Source organism: Somniosus microcephalus, chromosome 7 (genome assembly GCF_052327205.1).
Source record: "Somniosus microcephalus isolate GS21.2 chromosome 7, FLI_Smic_1.0, whole genome shotgun sequence".
Lineage (NCBI taxonomy): Eukaryota > Metazoa > Chordata > Chondrichthyes > Squaliformes > Somniosidae > Somniosus > Somniosus microcephalus.
In genome coordinates, this window is record NC_140993.1 from 106,786,667 (window position 1) to 106,805,935 (window position 19,269).

The 19,269-nt window shown below is 45.2% G+C and overlaps 1 protein-coding gene across 3 annotated transcripts in view; it reads right to left on the reverse strand.

Moving 5' to 3' along the window:
* thoc1 (THO complex 1) overlaps nucleotides 1–19,269 on the reverse strand; it is a 92,837-nt gene that overhangs the window by 14,450 nt on the left and 59,118 nt on the right. For all 3 annotated transcript variants that reach the window (XM_085992820.1, XM_085992819.1, XM_085992821.1), the window contains exons 13-16: nucleotides 9,949–10,015; nucleotides 3,798–3,848; nucleotides 3,101–3,171; nucleotides 2,396–2,491 (exon numbers count right to left, since the gene is read on the reverse strand). In XM_085992820.1, coding sequence (XP_085848946.1) covers nucleotides 2,396–2,491; nucleotides 3,101–3,171; nucleotides 3,798–3,848; nucleotides 9,949–10,015 — 285 coding nt within the window. The remainder of the gene's footprint in view (nucleotides 1–2,395; nucleotides 2,492–3,100; nucleotides 3,172–3,797; nucleotides 3,849–9,948; nucleotides 10,016–19,269) is intronic.

Genomic DNA, 19,269 nt, shown 5'->3' on the forward strand with positions numbered 1-19,269 from the left:
TCAAACTATTGTACAGATTGTGCCAGTTAGCTGGACAAACTATTGTACAGATTGTACCAGTTAGCTGGACAAACTATTGTACAGATTGTGCCAGTTCACTAGCCACAAAAATATCTTAAATTCACTGGTACACCAGTCAAACCTGGAGGTCACAAAAATCTCCATGAAGCTGTGAGCCTTACACTCTATTTTACAGTACTTGCCTCCAATTTTGTTTTACTGTCATATGGTGATCCTTAACAGCCTTACTCTTCTAGCATGGCATTGAAGAGACATAGGCCTAGAAATTCAGTATAGCCACGTTTGGGGCGCTACAGCCGGGCGGCCGCTAAAGTTTGCGCCCGGCGCAACTTCGCGCCACCTTCGCCGATATTCAGTGGCATCGCCCCAAGAGGTTGCTGCTGCGCTAAAACAGGCGATGCATGACTATCATTAGGCGCTAAGCCGGCGGCCCGGGGCGAAACCCCCGAGGGCGGGCGCAGCGCAGGTGCGGCGAGTTGCTGATTGACGGCAGACACTCTGGCGCCGGTGAGCTCTTAAAGGGGGAGGGTGGATTTGTTTGCCTGCCATGCCCTGCACACTGCAGCCCTGAAGCAAGGCCTGACCACTGCTGCTTGATCTGGACAACGCCCAGGACTATGGAGAAGGCCAACGTTTGCACCCATTGCAGCCCCCATTATATGTTTCCAGTCAATGCTATGGCTCTGAAGTTAAAGACAAGTGCAAAGCTGTGGCCTGAAGCCACAAGTACCTGTGCGATGGTTGAGCCAAACCAGAAAGCTCTCTACCTTTGTCTCTCTGCAAAGATCCGTCTCTCACAAAGAAGGAGTGATGCAAAATGGCTGCCATTTCTACTGCAGGAGGAGTGCCCTTTAATTAGCGCCCCCCGCGCCCGGGAACCGTTCCCCTCCACCAGTCGCTAGGGGCGCCAGGCGCGCAATAGGCCGGCGCCACTGAATTTCCGGTTTGGGGCGCACAAAGGGCGTTGCACGATGAAATGACGTCAGGATCTGCGCGCGCTCAGCTGAGCGCGCGCAAAAGCTTTGCACCGCCGCTAAATCTTTACTGAAGTTGGGGAGAGGCGCAGATCGCGCAGCGCCCGGCCGCCTAGCGCCCCTCATCTCCTCCTCCTAAGGCGCTAGCGGCTGGCGCAAACAACTGAATTTCTAGGCCACAGTCCCGTAACTGAGAACTATAAACATTTTAAAAATCACATCAAATGGACTGTGTGACAGTAAGTCGTCAACTATTTATCCGAGCTCTAGTACCTGAGCTTGAATCTGGCCTGGGATGAAGGTTTGAATGCTTCACTCTGCTAGCTATAAGGGTCCTACATTAAGTGTGTTTGGGCACTATCAAACCAACTCCTAATGTGTGTGGGCCCAAAGCACAAAACTGCCCTGTTTTAGCACTAATTAGCTTTCTAATTCAGAGAAACTACTGGATGTCTGGTGTGGCGGGTGGAATACATCACACTAGTCTAGCAGGGGAGCTGAGGCACATTGTTGGGCCAGAGAGATTTACTCTGTATCCATGCTATATCTGGCCTGAATGCCAAAAATGGAAACCCCAGAGTGCCAATCTCTACTACTGATATCCCTCACTTTAATCAGCATAAAAAGTGTTTTAAACATTTTAAAGGAAATATTATGAAAGGGGAAGCACAGTTTTAAGAGGAAACTAATATGGATCATTCAATGGGCTAAGTCTCCTTACCGTGTCTCTCATTATTGGGGGAATCCAAGATGAAATCAAGAGGGAAGAAAAACTACCTCTAACCTTGTACACGCATCTCCAGTGAGACTGAGCCGAGATCACAGTCTAACTGCAACCTGTTTAAAGTTCTTTTCAAAGATTGTGACTGAAACTAAATGCCACAGTCATCCATTAAAGAACCCGGTATGCTTTCTAACCTAGAAATTCCAGTCTCAAAAACCATCAACTTGATATCTACAAAATTAAACGCCGTCCGTCAATCAAAACATTCTGTTGAAGCTGAAATTAACAGGATACGGTTTCTATAATTTTATCCTGAAAAATCAAAGTTGTATCCAAAATTAAGTGGGAAAGTAATTTTTGAGTTTATGTGAATCAGTTAAATTGGAGGCAGAGGACATGCACAATTATTTAAGGTTAGATTATTATAATACCATATTGACTAAACTAGTCACATGCTTTACTGAGCTCAGTTATTCTGATCTGGCTTTTTGTAACTTATATGCTTAATGAAAACACTATTCTTGGGTAGCAGACACGTACCCAAGTACTCAGAACATGTTTATATATATCGACCTGCCTAATTCTAGTATTGGCAGTGCTTGAACATGATCCATACTGCAACAACTATCTGCCCCCTGCCCCGCCAACTCTGCTTCAAAACTGCATTTGTACTCACTTTCCCATCAAGACCTTCTTGCTTGGCCCTTTTCCAAAGAAATCTTCAGGAGCGGGTCGTTTTCTTGCAGGCTTTGGAACTTTGGATTCGGGTGGTCTTTAAAAATCAAATTTAACTAATCATCAAAGTGAACTTATGATTCTGGTGTGTGTGTTAGAGAGAGAAAGTTTAGGACATTAGCACAGTCTCAAACATGTAGCAAATTTCAAGAATTATCATTTTTGAAACATGTTTAATAATTGAATCCCATTAACTATCAAGTCAGACTTAACTACAGAATATCAGGTAGTTCCTAGTTTATGCTTCAATTATGTCAATTTCATTTCTAATTTTTCTCAACATAGTACAAACAAAACATACTTGAAACTAGAAAAAATCAGCTACAGATATTCAGTCAGCACTATTCGATAAGAATTGCGTGTTTGAAATTCATTAAAAAAAATAAACCTTCATGGCAAGACTACTTACGAACTTTTAAAAAAGAAAATAGAAGTAATCTTCTGACAGAAGCCAGATGGTACAGCATATTAGTTTACCTGCTGTGCCATGGAACGTTAAGAAGAAAGTGAGTTACACCAGACATACAGGATAGGATGCCTGCTTGCCCTTATAATCAATTAATTATACAAGATACCTGAAGTAGGAGGTGGAGAGAAAGGAGATTACAGGGATGTAAAAAGTGACATGAAATCTTGAAAAATATACCTTTCTTTAACAAAACTTGGACAACCTTCATTTTTCCATGCAATCCAGTTTTCTTCACTGTGTAATATATGCTGTAATCAAATATGAGTACATAAGTTCTCATTAGATGTTAGATCAGATCAATTTGCTTTCAGCCTCTACATAAATGTGAATCAAAAATCAATTTAAAAAGTGGCTTTGCAGCACACCCAATGGCTTAGTGGGTAAATGCATTGTTGAATATAATAATGAGTCAAACAGACTAGGAACATCATCATCTTCAAGTCAAACACCATCCTGACTTGGACATATATCACTGTTCCTTCACTATCACTGGGTCAAAATCCTGGAACAATTAACAGCGGTGTGGGAGCACATGGACTGCAACGGTTCAAGAAGGACCACCACCACCTTCTCAAGGGCAACTAGGGATGGCCAAAAATTGCAGGCCTTGCTCGTGGCGCGCACATCCTAAGAATGAATTTATTCAGTTTGTGTACAGTTAGTTGATCTCTGCTAGAACAGCAGCATGGCATTACAACTGGCCTCAGTGCTCCTGGATAAGGTGAAGGAGGGGAAAAGAGGAAAAAATTAGCCAGAGTAGCCATTCCTGTGCATGCTAAAAGAAATGGTAGCTTTGGTGTGGTCATTTATTTACAATCCATTTACAATTGGCAGATTTAATTCAGAAATTCAATACAAAAATAATTTTACGTACCTCTACCATGCTAGAAAATTTTTCTCCGTCAGGTGGTATCTCTTTGAATAACTACATAAGTGAATGACGAACAAAATTGTTAAAAGGACATTTTTATCTCAATAATTCTGCACTTATGCTCAACATTGTTTGATATAATTAATCTGGTCAAGATTAAGGTAGCATTTCCATGAAAATACACAATCAAGAATTGAAATTGATATTTTTTTCAAGAACATGCTGCAAATTAACTTCTCTAAAAATTTAATTTAGTGGTCCAATTTCATTAATTATAAAAAATAATTTACCAAGAAATTATCAAAAATAGGATTTGTGGGTATTCATAGACCAAAGAAAATAACTAAAAGGAACAAAGAGATGCAGATTGATACTGCAGCACATTTTCTGTGCTCTATGCTTTTCAAATTTTAAGATTTCATGACCAACTAGTTCATCTCTGTGTACTTCTGTTAATATTGATAAAAAAATGTTGCAGCCTAAATTTCAAAATATACTGAATGTAATGCAATTAGTATGAAAACAAACAAAAAGCAAATTCCAGCCACTGGGATGCTGAATTAGAAGTGAACTCTTAATACTAGCAAAAACACCATTCAGCTAGTAATTTCCAATTACATCTATGCACACACACCCTCTAGTGGGCTAAATGCATGTGCATAATTACAGAGTTAAAGATGACCAATACTGCAATTTCCCAACGAGGCAAAGGCTCCAGAGCCCCGCAATACTTTACAGATTTCAGCGTGAGCACACCTCTCTGGAACTCTTCCTCAACTCCCAAACAGTCTCTTGTGCACAAATCCATCCTGTGCACTAAGCTCACCTCCATGATCAAAGACAGGAGAGAAAACTTGAAGGAAGCCTAAGGACAAGATTGTTCTATTTATGGGTGTTCTCTCACCTTCTGACCCTGGAAAATTTTGGGCTCTCATAGTTTGGATCACTCACATGGACAAGTCGCAGCACCCCAAACTTTCAAGCATATTTATCCTTGACTTGAGATCTAGGTAAGCTTCGGAAAATCCAGTTACAGTTAACTTTTGAACTCTGTATCAAACTTAATTTGATGAGTGTTACAAGTGCCCACAAAACAAAGAGCAAACCATATCTGCTCTTAGCTATTAGACATACCCTACATCTCCATAAGATCTTACTCCAGTCTTTGAAAAAAACAGAAGTGTTTGTTTTAAGTTAAAAATATAAGTGAATTTATTTTACAAAAAAAGAACAAGCGCACAAGAACAGTCATATAACGGAGGCCTGCGATCTGGAAAAGTCGACGCCCTTACTGGAGGGCTCCCGGGACGCTCTCGCTTCCGCTCCTGGGCCTCTCCAAACTCCAAGTGTGCAGGGCCCACGTATCCCAGTGGCGCATGCAGTTCGCAGCATCCCTGGGATCATGTGGGCCATGGAGAGCCAATCAAAGAAGGGAATCTCCCTTTATACACTTGAGAGGAAGACCCGTCAAATATATGAATGGAGATCACCCCAAAAACACTGTAAAACGTTAAATAAATTTAAAAAATAACATTTTTAAAATGACTTGAAATTACAATAAATTAAGTATTTTAAACAAAAATTTAATTAAAAAAAAAAATAATCAAAGTATTTCACAGGGCTAAAAATAAACTTACCTTCTTTTAAAGTATTTTTAAATGCTAAATCAGTGATTTTTTAAAAAACTTTTTTCAACTCTTATCCTGGTAAAAGCAGGCCTTACACCTGCTTTAACAGGCGTAAGAATTGTAAGGGTTTTCTGCGGGCGGAGGGTCTCCAAAAAGCGGAACTATCCGCCCGCAGAGGCCCTTCTCCAGGGCAGCCGGAGAATCTGTCAAGACCATTCTTGTCAGATCGGAAATTCCGGTTTTCAGCGCATGTGTTGTGCATGCCTGAAACCGGCATTTTCGATGTCCCTACAAGTGGGTACACAGTGCATACACACCCGTAGGGGTCAGAATATCTGGGCCAATATAGTTATATATTTACATATAGACATCTTTCCAGCTAACTTGAGTGGAAAAAGTAATAAAAAGATCACAACTTTAAGAACCAAGCTAATCCTTTGTAAATAACTCTGACATAATATCGTTTCTTTCCTAGAATTACTACTGTGGGAGCCTAAGCTGCATCTTGGAAATTCAAACTCATTTATCTCATCTTTAGGAGTTTCAAACTGATCGGTTTCTCCTCCAAGGTTTTCAAACTGTTCCTAGCTTGAACAAAGTTTTTTCTATAACCCAGAACCTGAATTTGAATTATCCAACCACTCAGATTTAGAAAGGAACTGTCAGTCATCAACTTAAAAAAAAAAATCACAGCACTCTCTCCAGCCCATATCTGAAAATACTTGCAACACTAATCAAATAAAGTTTGAAGTCACACAACACCAGGTTATAGTCCAACAGCTTTATTTGAAATCACAAGCTTTCGGAGCGCTGCTCCTTCGTCACCTGACGAAGGAGCAGCGCTCCGAAAGCTTGTGATTTCAAATAAAGCTGTTGGACTATAACCTGGTGTTGTGTGACTTCTCACATTTGTCCACCCCAGTCCAACACCGGCATCTCCACATCACAAATAAAGTTTGGTACAGGGCTCTGAACTTTACTGTAACTGGATTTAAAGGAAATTACAAAAAGGCCTCATGTTTGTCAGAGACCGAGGCCACCCACGAAGAGAGGAGAGTGGCAAGTTGTGTAGAGTCAGATCTTCAAAACTATCACTAGCAGCAAAAGGCGAACTCAAGATGTCCCACACAAGCTCCAAAAATGTAATTCCTCCTCATCAGACAACTACTAAGGGACTACAGCCAGAAGGCAGCTACTGACGTATTCTAGTAATGCTCCGCACCAGCCATTTTGGACAGCAGTGTGGCAGATCATTAGGAACATAACCAGCCGGGCAATCCCAGAGGACCCAGCTCAGCGATGCAGGGCCTGCCCAGTAGAGTGTAACGCTTTCCACAATAAGCAGGCTAGCAGAGATCTCACTTCAAGCTGCAGAAAGATGAAATGCTTTCCTGTGCTGCCCTGTGCCCTCCCCAAGCATATGGGACACATTACAATCAGAACAAGTGATGTTCAGCCACTGTCTGGAAGTGGAGAAATGCCAAGCAGTCTGCAGTCAATTCTTGGATGTTTATTCAAAACAAAATTCCCCCCTTTCCTTGGACATCAATTCACCCACTGACCACAAAGGACTTTTGACATTACAGCCTTGGTCCAAACATGGACAAAGGAGCTGAATTCCAGAGTTGAGGTGAGAGTGACTGCCCTTGACATCAAGGCAGCATTTGACCGAGTGTGGCATCAAGGAGCCCTAGTAAAACTGAAGTCAATGGGAATCGGGGGGAAAACACTCCACTGGCTGGAGTCATATCTAGCACAAAAGGAAGATGGTTGTGGTGGTTGAAGGTCAATCATCACAGCCCCAGAACATCGCTGCAGGAGTTCCTCAGGGCAGTGTCCTAGGCCCAACCATCTTCAGCTGCTTCATCAATGACCTTCCCTCCAACATAAGGTTAGAAATAGGGATGTTCGCTGATGACTGCACAGTCTGTTCAGCGCCATTCACAACTCCTCAGATAATGAAGCAGTCCATGCCCGCATGCAACAAAACCTGGACGACGTTCAGGCTTGGGCTGATAAGTGGCAGGTAACATTCGTGCCACAGAAATGCCAGGCAATGACTATCTCCAACAAGCGAGAGTCTAACCACCTCTCCTTGACATTCAATGACATTACCATTGCCGAATCCCCCACCATCAACATCCTGGGCATCACCATTTACCAGAAACTTAACTGGACCAGCCACATAAATACTGTGGCAACAAGAGCAGGTCAAAGGCTAGGTATTCTGTGGCGAGTGTCTCACCTCCTGACTCCCCAAAGCCTTTCCACCATCTACAAGGCACAAGTAAGGAGTGTGATAAGGAGTAAGGCAGCAGCAGCAGCCATGAAGACCCGCTTTGGCACGTCGCCCGGCAGCTCCTCGTCGTGAATTTCTGATTCGGACTAGGAGGGGGGGAGCCGGGCATGGCGGTTGGAGGCCGGACGTGAGCGTGAGAGGCAGGCCCCGGGCCGTTGCAAATTTGAACCGGCGACAGTGCGGGAAGCTCACGGTTCGAGGGGAAGGAGGGAGAGCCGGGCATGGAGACCTGAGGCCAGACGGTGAGCGTGAGAAGAAGGACACCATATTGTGGAGCCGGCAACAGGGAGGAAGAGTCCGCGGAGACGGAGTGGCTGATAGACATCGCGTTCCCACTGCCATTGGACGCAATTGAATTGACTTTTACTGAACATGGCGCTGTAGAATAGCGACGTGTCTCTGTGAGCTCCCACAGCCTATTGTGGAAGTGATCAGGGAGTAAAAACATTCCATTGTAGTAATACATATGGCAAATAAAAATTGATTGATTGATGGAATACTCTCCACTTGCCTGGATGAGTGCAGCTCCAACAACACAAGAAGCTCGACATCATCCAGGACATATCAGCCTGCTTGATTGGCATCCCATCCACCACCTTAAACATTCACTCCCTCCACCACCGGCGTACCGTGGCTGCAGTGTGTACCATCTACAAGATGCACTGCAGCAACCCGCCAAGGCTCCTTCGGCAGCACCTCCCAAACCCGCGACCTCTTCCACCTAGAAGGACAAGGGCAGCAGGCGCATGGGAACACCACCACCTACAAGTTCCCCTCCAAGTCGCACACCATCCTGACTTAGAAATATATCGCCGATCCTTCATCATCGCTGGGTCAAAATCCTGGAACCCCCTACCTAACAGCACTGTGGGAGTACCTTCACCACATGAACTGCAGCAGTTCAAGAAGGCAGCTCACCACCACCTTCTCAAGGGCAATTAGGGATGGGCAATAAGTGCTGGCCTTGCCAGCAACGCCCAAATCCCATAAGCGAATAAAAATAAAAGGACTTTTGACCCCAACTGACATCACCACTTGTGTGTAGGCATTCGCCATCCCCAGTTCTAACAAATCCCCAGAACCCAAGGCCAAACAAGCTGCTCCCACCCCTTGAACTGTACTGCTACCGGCAGAATCACACCAAGAAACCTGGATATATGAACACACTCCTCCCACAAGCTCCATACAATCAAAATATGCAATGACTTCATAAAAACATATATGTGAAAGTATTTCTTTTAATATGCAATTATAAATTGAAGAAAAAAAAAATCTACAAAACATGCGAGTAATGCGCAAGAGTCTGAAGAGGGGGTTTATCAAAATGCATTTATTCCTGGGGTAATTTACTGCACTAGGATGATTTTTTGGTCAGCAGGATCACTTTGCTTAAAAGTTTCAAATCAAAACAGAGAAACCAACATGTAAAGTTTCTACTTGTCTAGTATCAAGTGCACTTTCCCTAACTTTCATAAGCCCAGAAAATATAGGTGTAGAGCAGGAAGACATTGATTACCTTGTGTGCAACTAGAACTTGGTACAAGTCAATGTTTTTCAAAATGTTGCATTGGAGGACAAACTTAACTTCACTGAAAATAATTTGAGGCTAAATAATAATATACAGTGGAATCTCAATTATCCGCAATTAATGGATGAGAACCCACGGTGGATAAATGAAATTAGTGGATAACAAGTGGAGTTGCAGTTCAGTGCTGGCAAGAGATCTAGCCAAAAAACCCGATTCAAAGTAGCAGCCGAGCAGCTAAAAACCCAGAGAAAGGCGCCACCCAATCTGAACCCCTGGTCGGACCCGAGGTGCACCTGGAAGTTTAACCGAATTACACACGAGATCCAACCCAAACTTGCAGCCGAGCAGCTTAAAGATATGAGTTTACCCAAAGCTCTGACTGCCACCTGCCAGGTTTGAGATAATTGGGGCTGAATTATAGCACTAATCAGGTCATTCCTACTTGCAAAAGTGACACAAATGCAGATGTTGAGAACAGGAGGAAAAGTCCTGAAGCAAGATCAAGGTTTTAATAAGGGGGAGTTACATGGCGCGAGGAAATCTTTTACAATTTCCCCATTAGAATGCACAGCTTAACCATTTAATGTGGGGACTAATGCAAAAACCAGGTTGTGTTTAGTTTTTTTTACAAAAAATACAATTTGTGGGGAAATTAATGATGTTACAGCACAACTTAGCAATTACTTATTTTCTACCAACCTGATAAACTGCTTTGGTGGTATCTTCAATCCAGAGAGACTGTTCATCAGTCAACACACAGTAGGAGCTGTGAAGCAGAATTACATCAGATCACACTTTATTTACTGCTGTTTTTAATAGCTGTGGATACCGGTAAGATATTTGAACACTGTTCATTATTTGTGGTCTCCGTGCTCTGGTCTCCTCCAATCTTGAAATACATCTCTGTACTTATAAAGCTCTTAAAATATTAACCAAAGCCTCAGCTATCTTCCCTATAGCCTTGAAGACTATCTGCTACAAGTATCCTATAAACAATTACTGCTTTGCGTCTCTTCATATTGATGTAACTATACTTAATACTTAACTTCCAACACCTCCCCAGCACATACACTAATGATCAGAGTTGAAAAGGGGCATCCCTAGTTGGAGGGATAAGAATATAAGAAATAGGAGCAGGAATAGGCCACTTGGCCCCTCGAGCCTGCTCCGCCATTCAACAAGATCATGGCTGATCTTGGGCTCAAAGCCACTTCCCTGCCCGCTCCCCATAACCCTTCACTCCCTTATCTTGCAAAAATCTGTCTATCTCCACCTTAAATGTATTTAATGACCCAGCCTCCACAACTCTCAGGGGCAGAGAATTCCACAGATTTACGACCCTCAGAGAAGAAATTCCTCATCTCAGTTCTAAAAGGGTGACCCTATTCTAAAACTGTGCCCCCGCGTTCTAGATTTCCCCACAAGGGGAAAGATCCTCTCTGCATCTAACTTGTCGTGCCCCCTCAGTATCTTATATGTTTCTATAAGATCACCTCTCATTCTTCTAAATTCCAATGAGTATAGGCCCAGCCTGCTCAACCTTTCCTCCTAAGTCAACCCCTTCATCTCTGGAATTAACCTAGTGAATCGTCTCTGAGCTGCCTCCAATGCAAGTATATCCTTCCTTAAATAAGGAGACCAAAACTGTACGCAGTACTCAAGGTGTGGTCTCACCAATACCCTGTACAGTTGTAGCAGTACCTCCCTGCTTTTATACTCCAACCCCTTTGAAATAAAGGCCAACATTCCATTTGCTTTATTGATTACTTGCTGTACCTGCATGCTAACTTTTTGTGTTTCATGCGCAAGGACACCCAGGTCCCTCTGAACTGTGTAGCATTTTGTAATCTCTCTCCATTTAAATAATAATTGGCTTTTTTAATTTTCCTGCCAAAGTATATAACCTCGCACTTTCCCACATTATTACTCCATCTGCCAAATGTTTGCCCACTCACTTAGCCTGTCTATATCCCTTTGCAGGTTCTTTGAGTCCTCTGCCCAACTTGCTTTCCCACCCATCTTTTTATCATCTGCAAACTTGGCTACATTACACTCTGTCCCTTCATCCAAGTCATTAATGTAGATTGTAAATAGTTGAGGCCCCAGCACCGATCCCTGCGGCACCCCACTAGTTACCGTTTGCCAACCGGAAAATGACCCATTTATCCCGATTCTCTGCTTTCTGTTAATTAGCCAATTCTCTATCCACGCTAATATATTACCCCCAATTCCGTTAGCTCTTATCTTATGCAGTAACCTTTTATGTGGCACCTTATCGAATGCCTTCTGGAAATCCAAATACACCACATCCACTGGTTCACCTTTGTCCACCCTGCGCGTTACATCCTCAAAAAACTCCAGCAAGTTTGTTAAACATGATTTCCCTTTCATAAAACCATGCTGACTCTGCTTGACTGCATTATGATTTTCCAAATGCCCTGCTACTGCTTCCTTAATGAAGGACTCCAGCATTTTCCCAATGACAGATGTTAGGCTAACTGGTCTATAGTTTCCTGCTTTCTGTCTCCCTCCTTTCTTAAATAGGGGTGTTACATTTGCGGTTTTCCAATCCGCTGGGACCTCGAGTCCAGGGAATTTTGGTATATTGCAACCAATGTATCCACTATCTCTGCAGCCACTTCTTTTAAGACCCTGGGATGCAGGCCATCTGGTCCAGGGGACTTGTCATCTTTTAGTCCCATTATTTTACCAAGTACTATTTCCTTAGTGATAGTGATTGTCTTTAGTTCCTCCCTCCCTGTGGCCCCTTGATTATCCATTATTGGGATGTTGTTAGTGTCTTCTACTGTGAAGACAGATACAAAATATTTGTTCAGAGTCTCTGCCATTTCCCCGTTTCCCATTATTAATTCCCCAGTCTCATCCTCTAAGGGACCAACGTTTACTTTAGCTACCCTCTTCCTTTTTATATACCTGTAAAAGCTCTTACTATCTGTTTTAATGTTTCTTGCCAGTTTACTCTCATAATTCATCTTCTCTTTATTTTTTTTAGTCATCCTTTGCTGGTTTTTTTTTAAATTTCCAATCCTCTGGTCTCCCACCAATCTTGGCAACATTGTATGCCTTTGTTTTCAATTGATACCATCCTTTACTTCTTCTGTTAGCCACGGATGGTGTTCCCTTCTCTTAAAATCTTTCTTTCTTACTGGAATATATTTTTGTTGAGAGTTATGAAATATCTCCTTAAATGTCTGACACTGCATTTCAACTGTCTTACCATTTAATTTATTTTTCCAGTCCACTTTAGCCAGTTCTGCCCTCATGCCACTGTAATTGCCTTTGTTTAAGATCAGGACACTGGTTTGAGATACAACTTTCTCACCCTCCAACTGAATTTGAAATTCAACCATGCTATGATCATTCTTTCCTAGAGGATCCTTTACTAGGAGATCATTTATTAATTCTGTCTCATTACATAGTACCAGATCCAAGATAGCCTGCTCCCTGGTTGGTTCCATTACATTCTGTTCTAGGAAACCATCCCGGATGCACTCTATGAACTCCTCCTCAAGGCTACCATGGCGAATTTGATTTGTCCAATCAATATGGAGATTAAAATCACCCATGGTTATTACCGTACCTTTTTTACAGGCCTCCATTATTTGTTGATTTATACTCTGTCCAACAGTATTGCTACTGTTTGGGGGCCTGTCGTCTACGCCCACCAGAGACTTTTTCCCTTTATTATTTTTTTTTATCTCCACCCAAACCAATTCTGCATCTTGATCTTTTGAACCAATATCACTTTTCACCACTGCACTGATCCCATCCTTTACCAACAAAGCCACCCCACCTCCCTTTCCTTTCTGTCTATTCTTCCAAATTGTGAAATACCCTGGAACATTCAGTTCCCAGCCCTGATCACCTTGCAACCACATCTCTGCAATGGCGAACAGATCATACACATTTGTATCTATTTCACAGAATCACAGAAACCCCACAATGCAGATAGAGGCCATTTCGGCCCATCGAGCCTGCACTGACACATATCCCACCCGATCCCCGTAACCCCTACACCAACACATATCCCACCCTATCCCCGTATTTAATCCCCCTAACACTAAGGGTCAATTTTATCATAGCCAATCAACCTAACCCGCACATATTTGTGCCGTCAACTCATCTATCTTGTTACGAATGCTGCATGCATTCAGATATAGAGCTTTTAACTTTGTCATTTTGCCATTCCTCCTTGTGTTGGCCCCATTTTCTGTTGCACTCTTATTTTTAAACATTCTGGGAAGGATTTTAACTCAGGTGTGGGCTGTTGTCGTGTTATCCGAATTTCGTGTTTCCCACACGAATCTAAATAGATGTGGGAGACTGATGCAATTTTAACTCAATTGGCCAATTGATTTCCAGCGTGTGGGAAGCCTTTGCAAAGGGGCTTTTCATGACTGAAAGTCCCCTCCGATGACGTGATCATTGCCGCTGCATTTAAGGTCCACAGCAAGCCTTGCTTCTTCTGCAGGCTTCCGAGTTTCCTCCATTTGGTGTCAGAGGGGCCTGCAGGAAAGATGACAAGTGAGAGGGCAAGAGCAGCTCCTCGCTTTGACGAGGCGGCACTGCAGGCATTGGTGGATGGGGCTAGGGCCAACAGGGAGGTCCTGTTCCCTTCATCAGGGAGGAAGAGGCCTCCCACTCAGACCAAGGCTGTGTGGATGCAGGTGGCTGAGGAGGTCAACTCCTTGGGAGTCACACGGCGAACCTGGATACAGTGCAGGAAAAGATTTCATGACATTCAGCGCACTGGAAAAGTGAGTATGAATTTCCCATCACCCTCAATCTGATCCCCATTGCCTTTCCTCACCAGCACTCGGCTTTAGCAATCTCTTCCTCCACATCCCACTTGACACTGACTTCCATGCACCCTTACCCATTCCCTCTCTCTCTATGCTCACATTCACGTAACTATTTGACCATGCAGTCCTCACACTCCCCATCACTCTAATGCTTTGAACACAACTGACAACACACAGGGAGGGCCCTTGGTCTTGCAAACTCACTCCATCTTTGTCCCCTTCTAAGTATCTATGCTATGCAATCTCTACACTCACTCCTTCATTCTCACTCAACCTCCACTTGTCTCCCTCATTGCAGGAAAAGAGAGCTCACAACAAGAGAGCGCGAGCCAGGACAGGAGGAGGGCCACCCTCAATAGCCCACCTGACCCCCTGGGAGGAGGCCGTCCTGGAAATCTTGGGCATTGAGGATGATTTGCGCGTCGGGGACGGACAGACAGATGCAACACAGCAAGCTGGTGACAGAAAAAGTTTCCCATCTCTCTCTTTGACATTGCATCAGTCGCTGATAATGATTGTGAAGCTGTAACAGATGCACTTATGAGCATCTGCAAAAAGCTATGTGCATGTAGTCTTTGCATCACATCTCTGACTCTTTCCTTTACTCCCCCACAGGACCATCACAAGCATCCGTCCCCCCTAGCCAGGAAGAAGAGGCTGAGCAGCCAGACTCCTCAGAGGAAGCTGCAACCTCCGAGAGCGCAGCGTCACTAGAATTCAGCGCACCCAGCACCAGCACAGACACTTGCACCTCGGTGGGACCTTCGGGACATAGAGTAGTGTTGTCACCTGGTGTATCACAGCTCACAAGTGAGCATCAGCAGATTGTGGAGACAAGGACAGCAGTGGAGAGTCCTAGTCAGAGGGCGCAGGACTCTGCCAGCTCGGCTCATCAGCATGTCGACCCTCTGCCTCTGGGTCCATCCATAAGATCAGAGGTGATGGAACTCCAGGCACAGATGCAGGAGTCTCTGGCAGGTTTTGTCTCCAGGGTCGCTGCGAGTGTGGAGCGAATGGAGGAGTCCATAGCAAACATGAGCAGAGCCTTTGTGGAGTCACTGGCGCATGAACGCATCAACACGGAAAGGATGGCTATCTCCATGGAAACGATTGCTACCTCCGTGGTAAGGCTGGCTACCGTACAGGAAAGGATGGCTACGGTAGAGGAGAGGAGAGCTACGGCCATGGAGGAGCTTAGTCGCCAGGGTATGGAAAACATGGTCATTGTTCAGAATAGAATGTCCAGAATAGAATGACATCTCTTGAGGAGCGATGGGCATCTATTGAACAGAGAAACCAGACCTTCATGGAAGTCCTTGAGTAGAACTGCCATTGCAGATACGGGTCCCCATGGCCCCCCTGATGTGCAGCAAGGTGCTCTCCAGCCACTTGCAGGTGCGGAGGGGGACCTGACCCTTGAGAGGGAGATTGGTGGCAGACCTCAAGGAAGTGGGGGTTCCTCTCCAAGCGCTCACACTTCCATGCCACTGCAGAGCACTCGGTCAGAGCCCCACCGGAGTCCACACCCAAGTGAGATAGACGTCTCAACCCCTGCACAGCCGCAGGAGCAGCAGATTGTTGATGAGCCCTCACAGGCTCGCAACCCCAGAGGACGCCCGCCAAAGGTGTCGAGACAGGGGCAGCAGGAAAGTGAGCAAGGGGCCTCCACATCTGCTGAAGCCACAGGGGAAGCACGACATTGGAGCATGCGTAAGAGGAAGATAAAGCACAAGTAGTCACAAGGGTAGTCACTTGGGTGAAATTTGATGTATTGTTAGAAAAAGCCATCAGATTAATAATGTTAATAAAAAATCTGATGGCTACTGCTGTAGTTGTGGCGTGTCATTTCCCGAATGGGACTTTCACATTGAGGGCTTAGGATTACTTGCACTTGTCAGTATGCTGGTCAAATAGCTAGGAATCCGCAGGGTCCTGGTCATTGTCGATGCTCAGATAAGCTGCGAGGCAAAAGTGTTTGATTGACTAGGCTAAGCAAATCTGGCCAGGGTGAGTGCGTTCCTTGCATCCCGGGCAGCAATGTTCTCGCGTAATGCTGCCGCTGGTTGATGGGCCTCTGCAGGATGTTCGTTTTCGCCCTCCTCCTCATCTGAGGAGGATATGTGAGGAGCCACTTAGTCCTCCGAAATCTGCAAGCCACGACGCTGTGCCATGTTGTGAAGTGCACAACAAACCACGACGATTCTGGAGACCCTGGCTGCTGAGTACTGCAGGACTCCACCTGATCTATCCAGGCATCTGAAGCGCATCTTCAGCAAACCGATGCTTTGCTCGATAATGGATCTGGTGGAAATGTGGCTGGAGTTGTAGTGCTCCTCAGCTTCGTTGGCTGGCCTCCTGAACGGCGTCATCAGCCACGTCCTCAGGGGATAGCCCTCGTCTCCAAGTTGCCATCTGTTAAGTTGGTCTGGCGGACTGAATAGCGGAGGCACATTAGACTGGCGCAGTATGAAGGAGTCATGGCAACTGCCAGGGTACTTGGCACAAACATGCAAATTTCCTTTTGTGGTCACACACCAGCTGAATGTTGAGGGAGTGGAAGCCCTTACGGTTGACAAAAATACCTGGATTGCGATGGGGTGCCCTAACGGCCACATGTGTGCAGTCAACGATGCCCTGCACCCTTGGAAAGTCTGCCAGATGAGCTAATCCAACCGCTCGCGCTGTGACACTTGCTCGATCCTTGGTGAAATGGATGTGGTTGTGCGCGATGGCAAAGAGGGCATCGGTTATCTGCGTGATGCAAGTGTGTGCGGCCGCCTGGGAGATGCCGCTGATGTCTGCTGCTGATCCCTGGAATGAGCCCGAGGCAAAAAAGTTGAGTGCGGTGGTGACTTTGACGGCCACTGGTAATGCTTGTCCACTGGGCAGCAGGTCTTGCTGTAGCATTGCGCAGATGTCAGTCACTACCTCTCGCGAAAGTCAGAGCCGCCTTTGGCACTGCTGCTCAGACATGTTGAGATAGGTGACCCTGCGTCTGTAGACCCTGTTTGCGAGGTATCTCCTGCGCAGACGGGCTTCCAGGCGCTGGCCCCTTCTGGCCTGTGCAGCCTCAGGTGGGTGAGCAGCAGCCTGGCGCTCCTGCTGCTGCTGCTGTTCCTAGTTCTGCTGCTGCCGTGGCTGGTGCTCAAGCTCTTCTAATGCCCAGATGGGAAGGAAATAAATGGCTCCCATGCTTCTGGTATATGCCTCTGTTGAGGAAGTGCTGAGTGAAGGTGGCGAGAGGGGTTTCCCAGGAGGCCACACTGGAGATGGGTGTGAGGCTCCAACCTTTCACAGGTGTGGTTAAGCCTTGTAGAAGTTGCCCCAGACCTGAGACCACTAAGTCCTGCCACCTGCAAATGATGGCTGATCAAATCTCCCCTTTAATGGTTGACCTGCAGTTGATAGTCAGCAATCCAATAGTGCTCCCGCCAGGTTTCACATTTGTGATTCTCACCAGGCGTGTTTTACGTGGGAAAAGGGTTAAAGTTGCAAGGGCCTGTTAAAATAGGATTATAGAGGCCATTTAGTGGTAATTAAGGGCCTTAAAGATCAGCCCCGCTTGTTGGATGCGGGACGGAGTCGGGACCATCAGACACGCCTGCGTTAAAACCGCTCGGAGTCGAGAACCAGGCCGGGGGGGGGGGGGGGGGGTCCTGCCTGTCAGTTTTTGCGATTTTAACCCCCCGCATGCCTCCAAGCCCGACTCCACGGCTCACTGAAAATCAAGCCCTCTGTCCCACTCTGGTTATTATTTCCACCATCTCTATCCTGCTCTATTGCTTTCTCATTTCTCATTGACTTTTTAAATTCCCGCTCACCTGGATGTGGCACAAAATGTAGGTTTAAGTGCACAATAGAGTAGATCTAAGTAGACTGGGCCCCATGAACAGCAATGTGGGAGATGTAACAGGGACCAGGCACTACCAGATAGGGAAGGAAAAGTAAACTGAAGACAGAATTACATCAAACCTCTTTCACACACCTACTGGAGATAAAGTGAATAGAAAGCAAAACTGGTAGAGGATCATGCATAACATAGAGAGATCAACTTGGGGGGAGAAAAAAACGTTAAAAAGAGGAAGCCATACTAAGGTTTCCTCAATGGTTCAGCTATTCAATGAGTAGCTGAGCCATACAGACCAACAAGCTCACAGATGTGATTCCTGGTCAAGAGTTAGCTGATTTCAGCTGAGCAGTGCCCCTTGGATTAGTAAGAGGTAAGTTGGCCAGGACTTCCACTCCTAATCACTATCCAGCAATTGTGCTTGAAGTGCGTGTAGGTGTATGTCAGCTGAGGACAGGATCAGGCTCAACTGCGACGCCTCCTGCAATGAAATAGCCTACCAATATTCACTACAAGAAGTCACAATGAATAACTGCCATTTAGGCAAAGTGCAACCTGTGCCCTTGGAGCACCAGATAGGAGAAAATACTTTCCAGAGGAGAGAAAAAGACTGGCAAAGACTAACTGATGAAGAAAATTGAGGTCACAGTTGATCATGAATCGCTTACTTTAGTTTAAATAAAGCAGCTTTAAAATTATTTCCCTCAAGGAAATAGCTGATTTACGATATTATCAAGAACATAAGAATTAGGAGCAGGAGTAGGCCACATGGCCCTTCGAGCCTGCTCTGCTATTCAATAAGATCATGGCCGAACTTTTACATCAACTCCACTTTCCTGCCCGATCTCCATATCCCTTGATTTCCCTAGAGTCCAATAACCTATCTATCTCAGCCTTGAATATACTGAACGATTCAGCATCCACAGCCCTTTGGGGTAGAGAATTCCAAAGATTCACAACCCGAGTGAAAAAAAATAATCCACACCTAAGATTAAATGGCCGACTCCTTATCCTGAAACTATGGGCTCGATTTTAATTCCTGGAGTCGGGTTGCGTGGTGGGTGGGTTCGGGAGCCGCTTCCGGCGGTAACAGCCGCAGAGTTGCAATTTTTATTAAAGTACCTTGTTCATTTCATGGAGGCGCGCTGGCCGGTCCAATGAGTGGGATCGGGTCGGCTGGCCGCCTCTGATGACGTCATAATAGCAGCCGCTTTTAAAGCTGCCATCCAGCCTGAGCCTTTCCATTGTGGTTTCCTGAACTTCTTTTCAAAGCTATGACTTCTTCCAGAAGCAAGGCAGTCCCTCCAAGTTCTTGTGGATGCTGTTAGAGGGCGCAGGGAGATTCTCTTC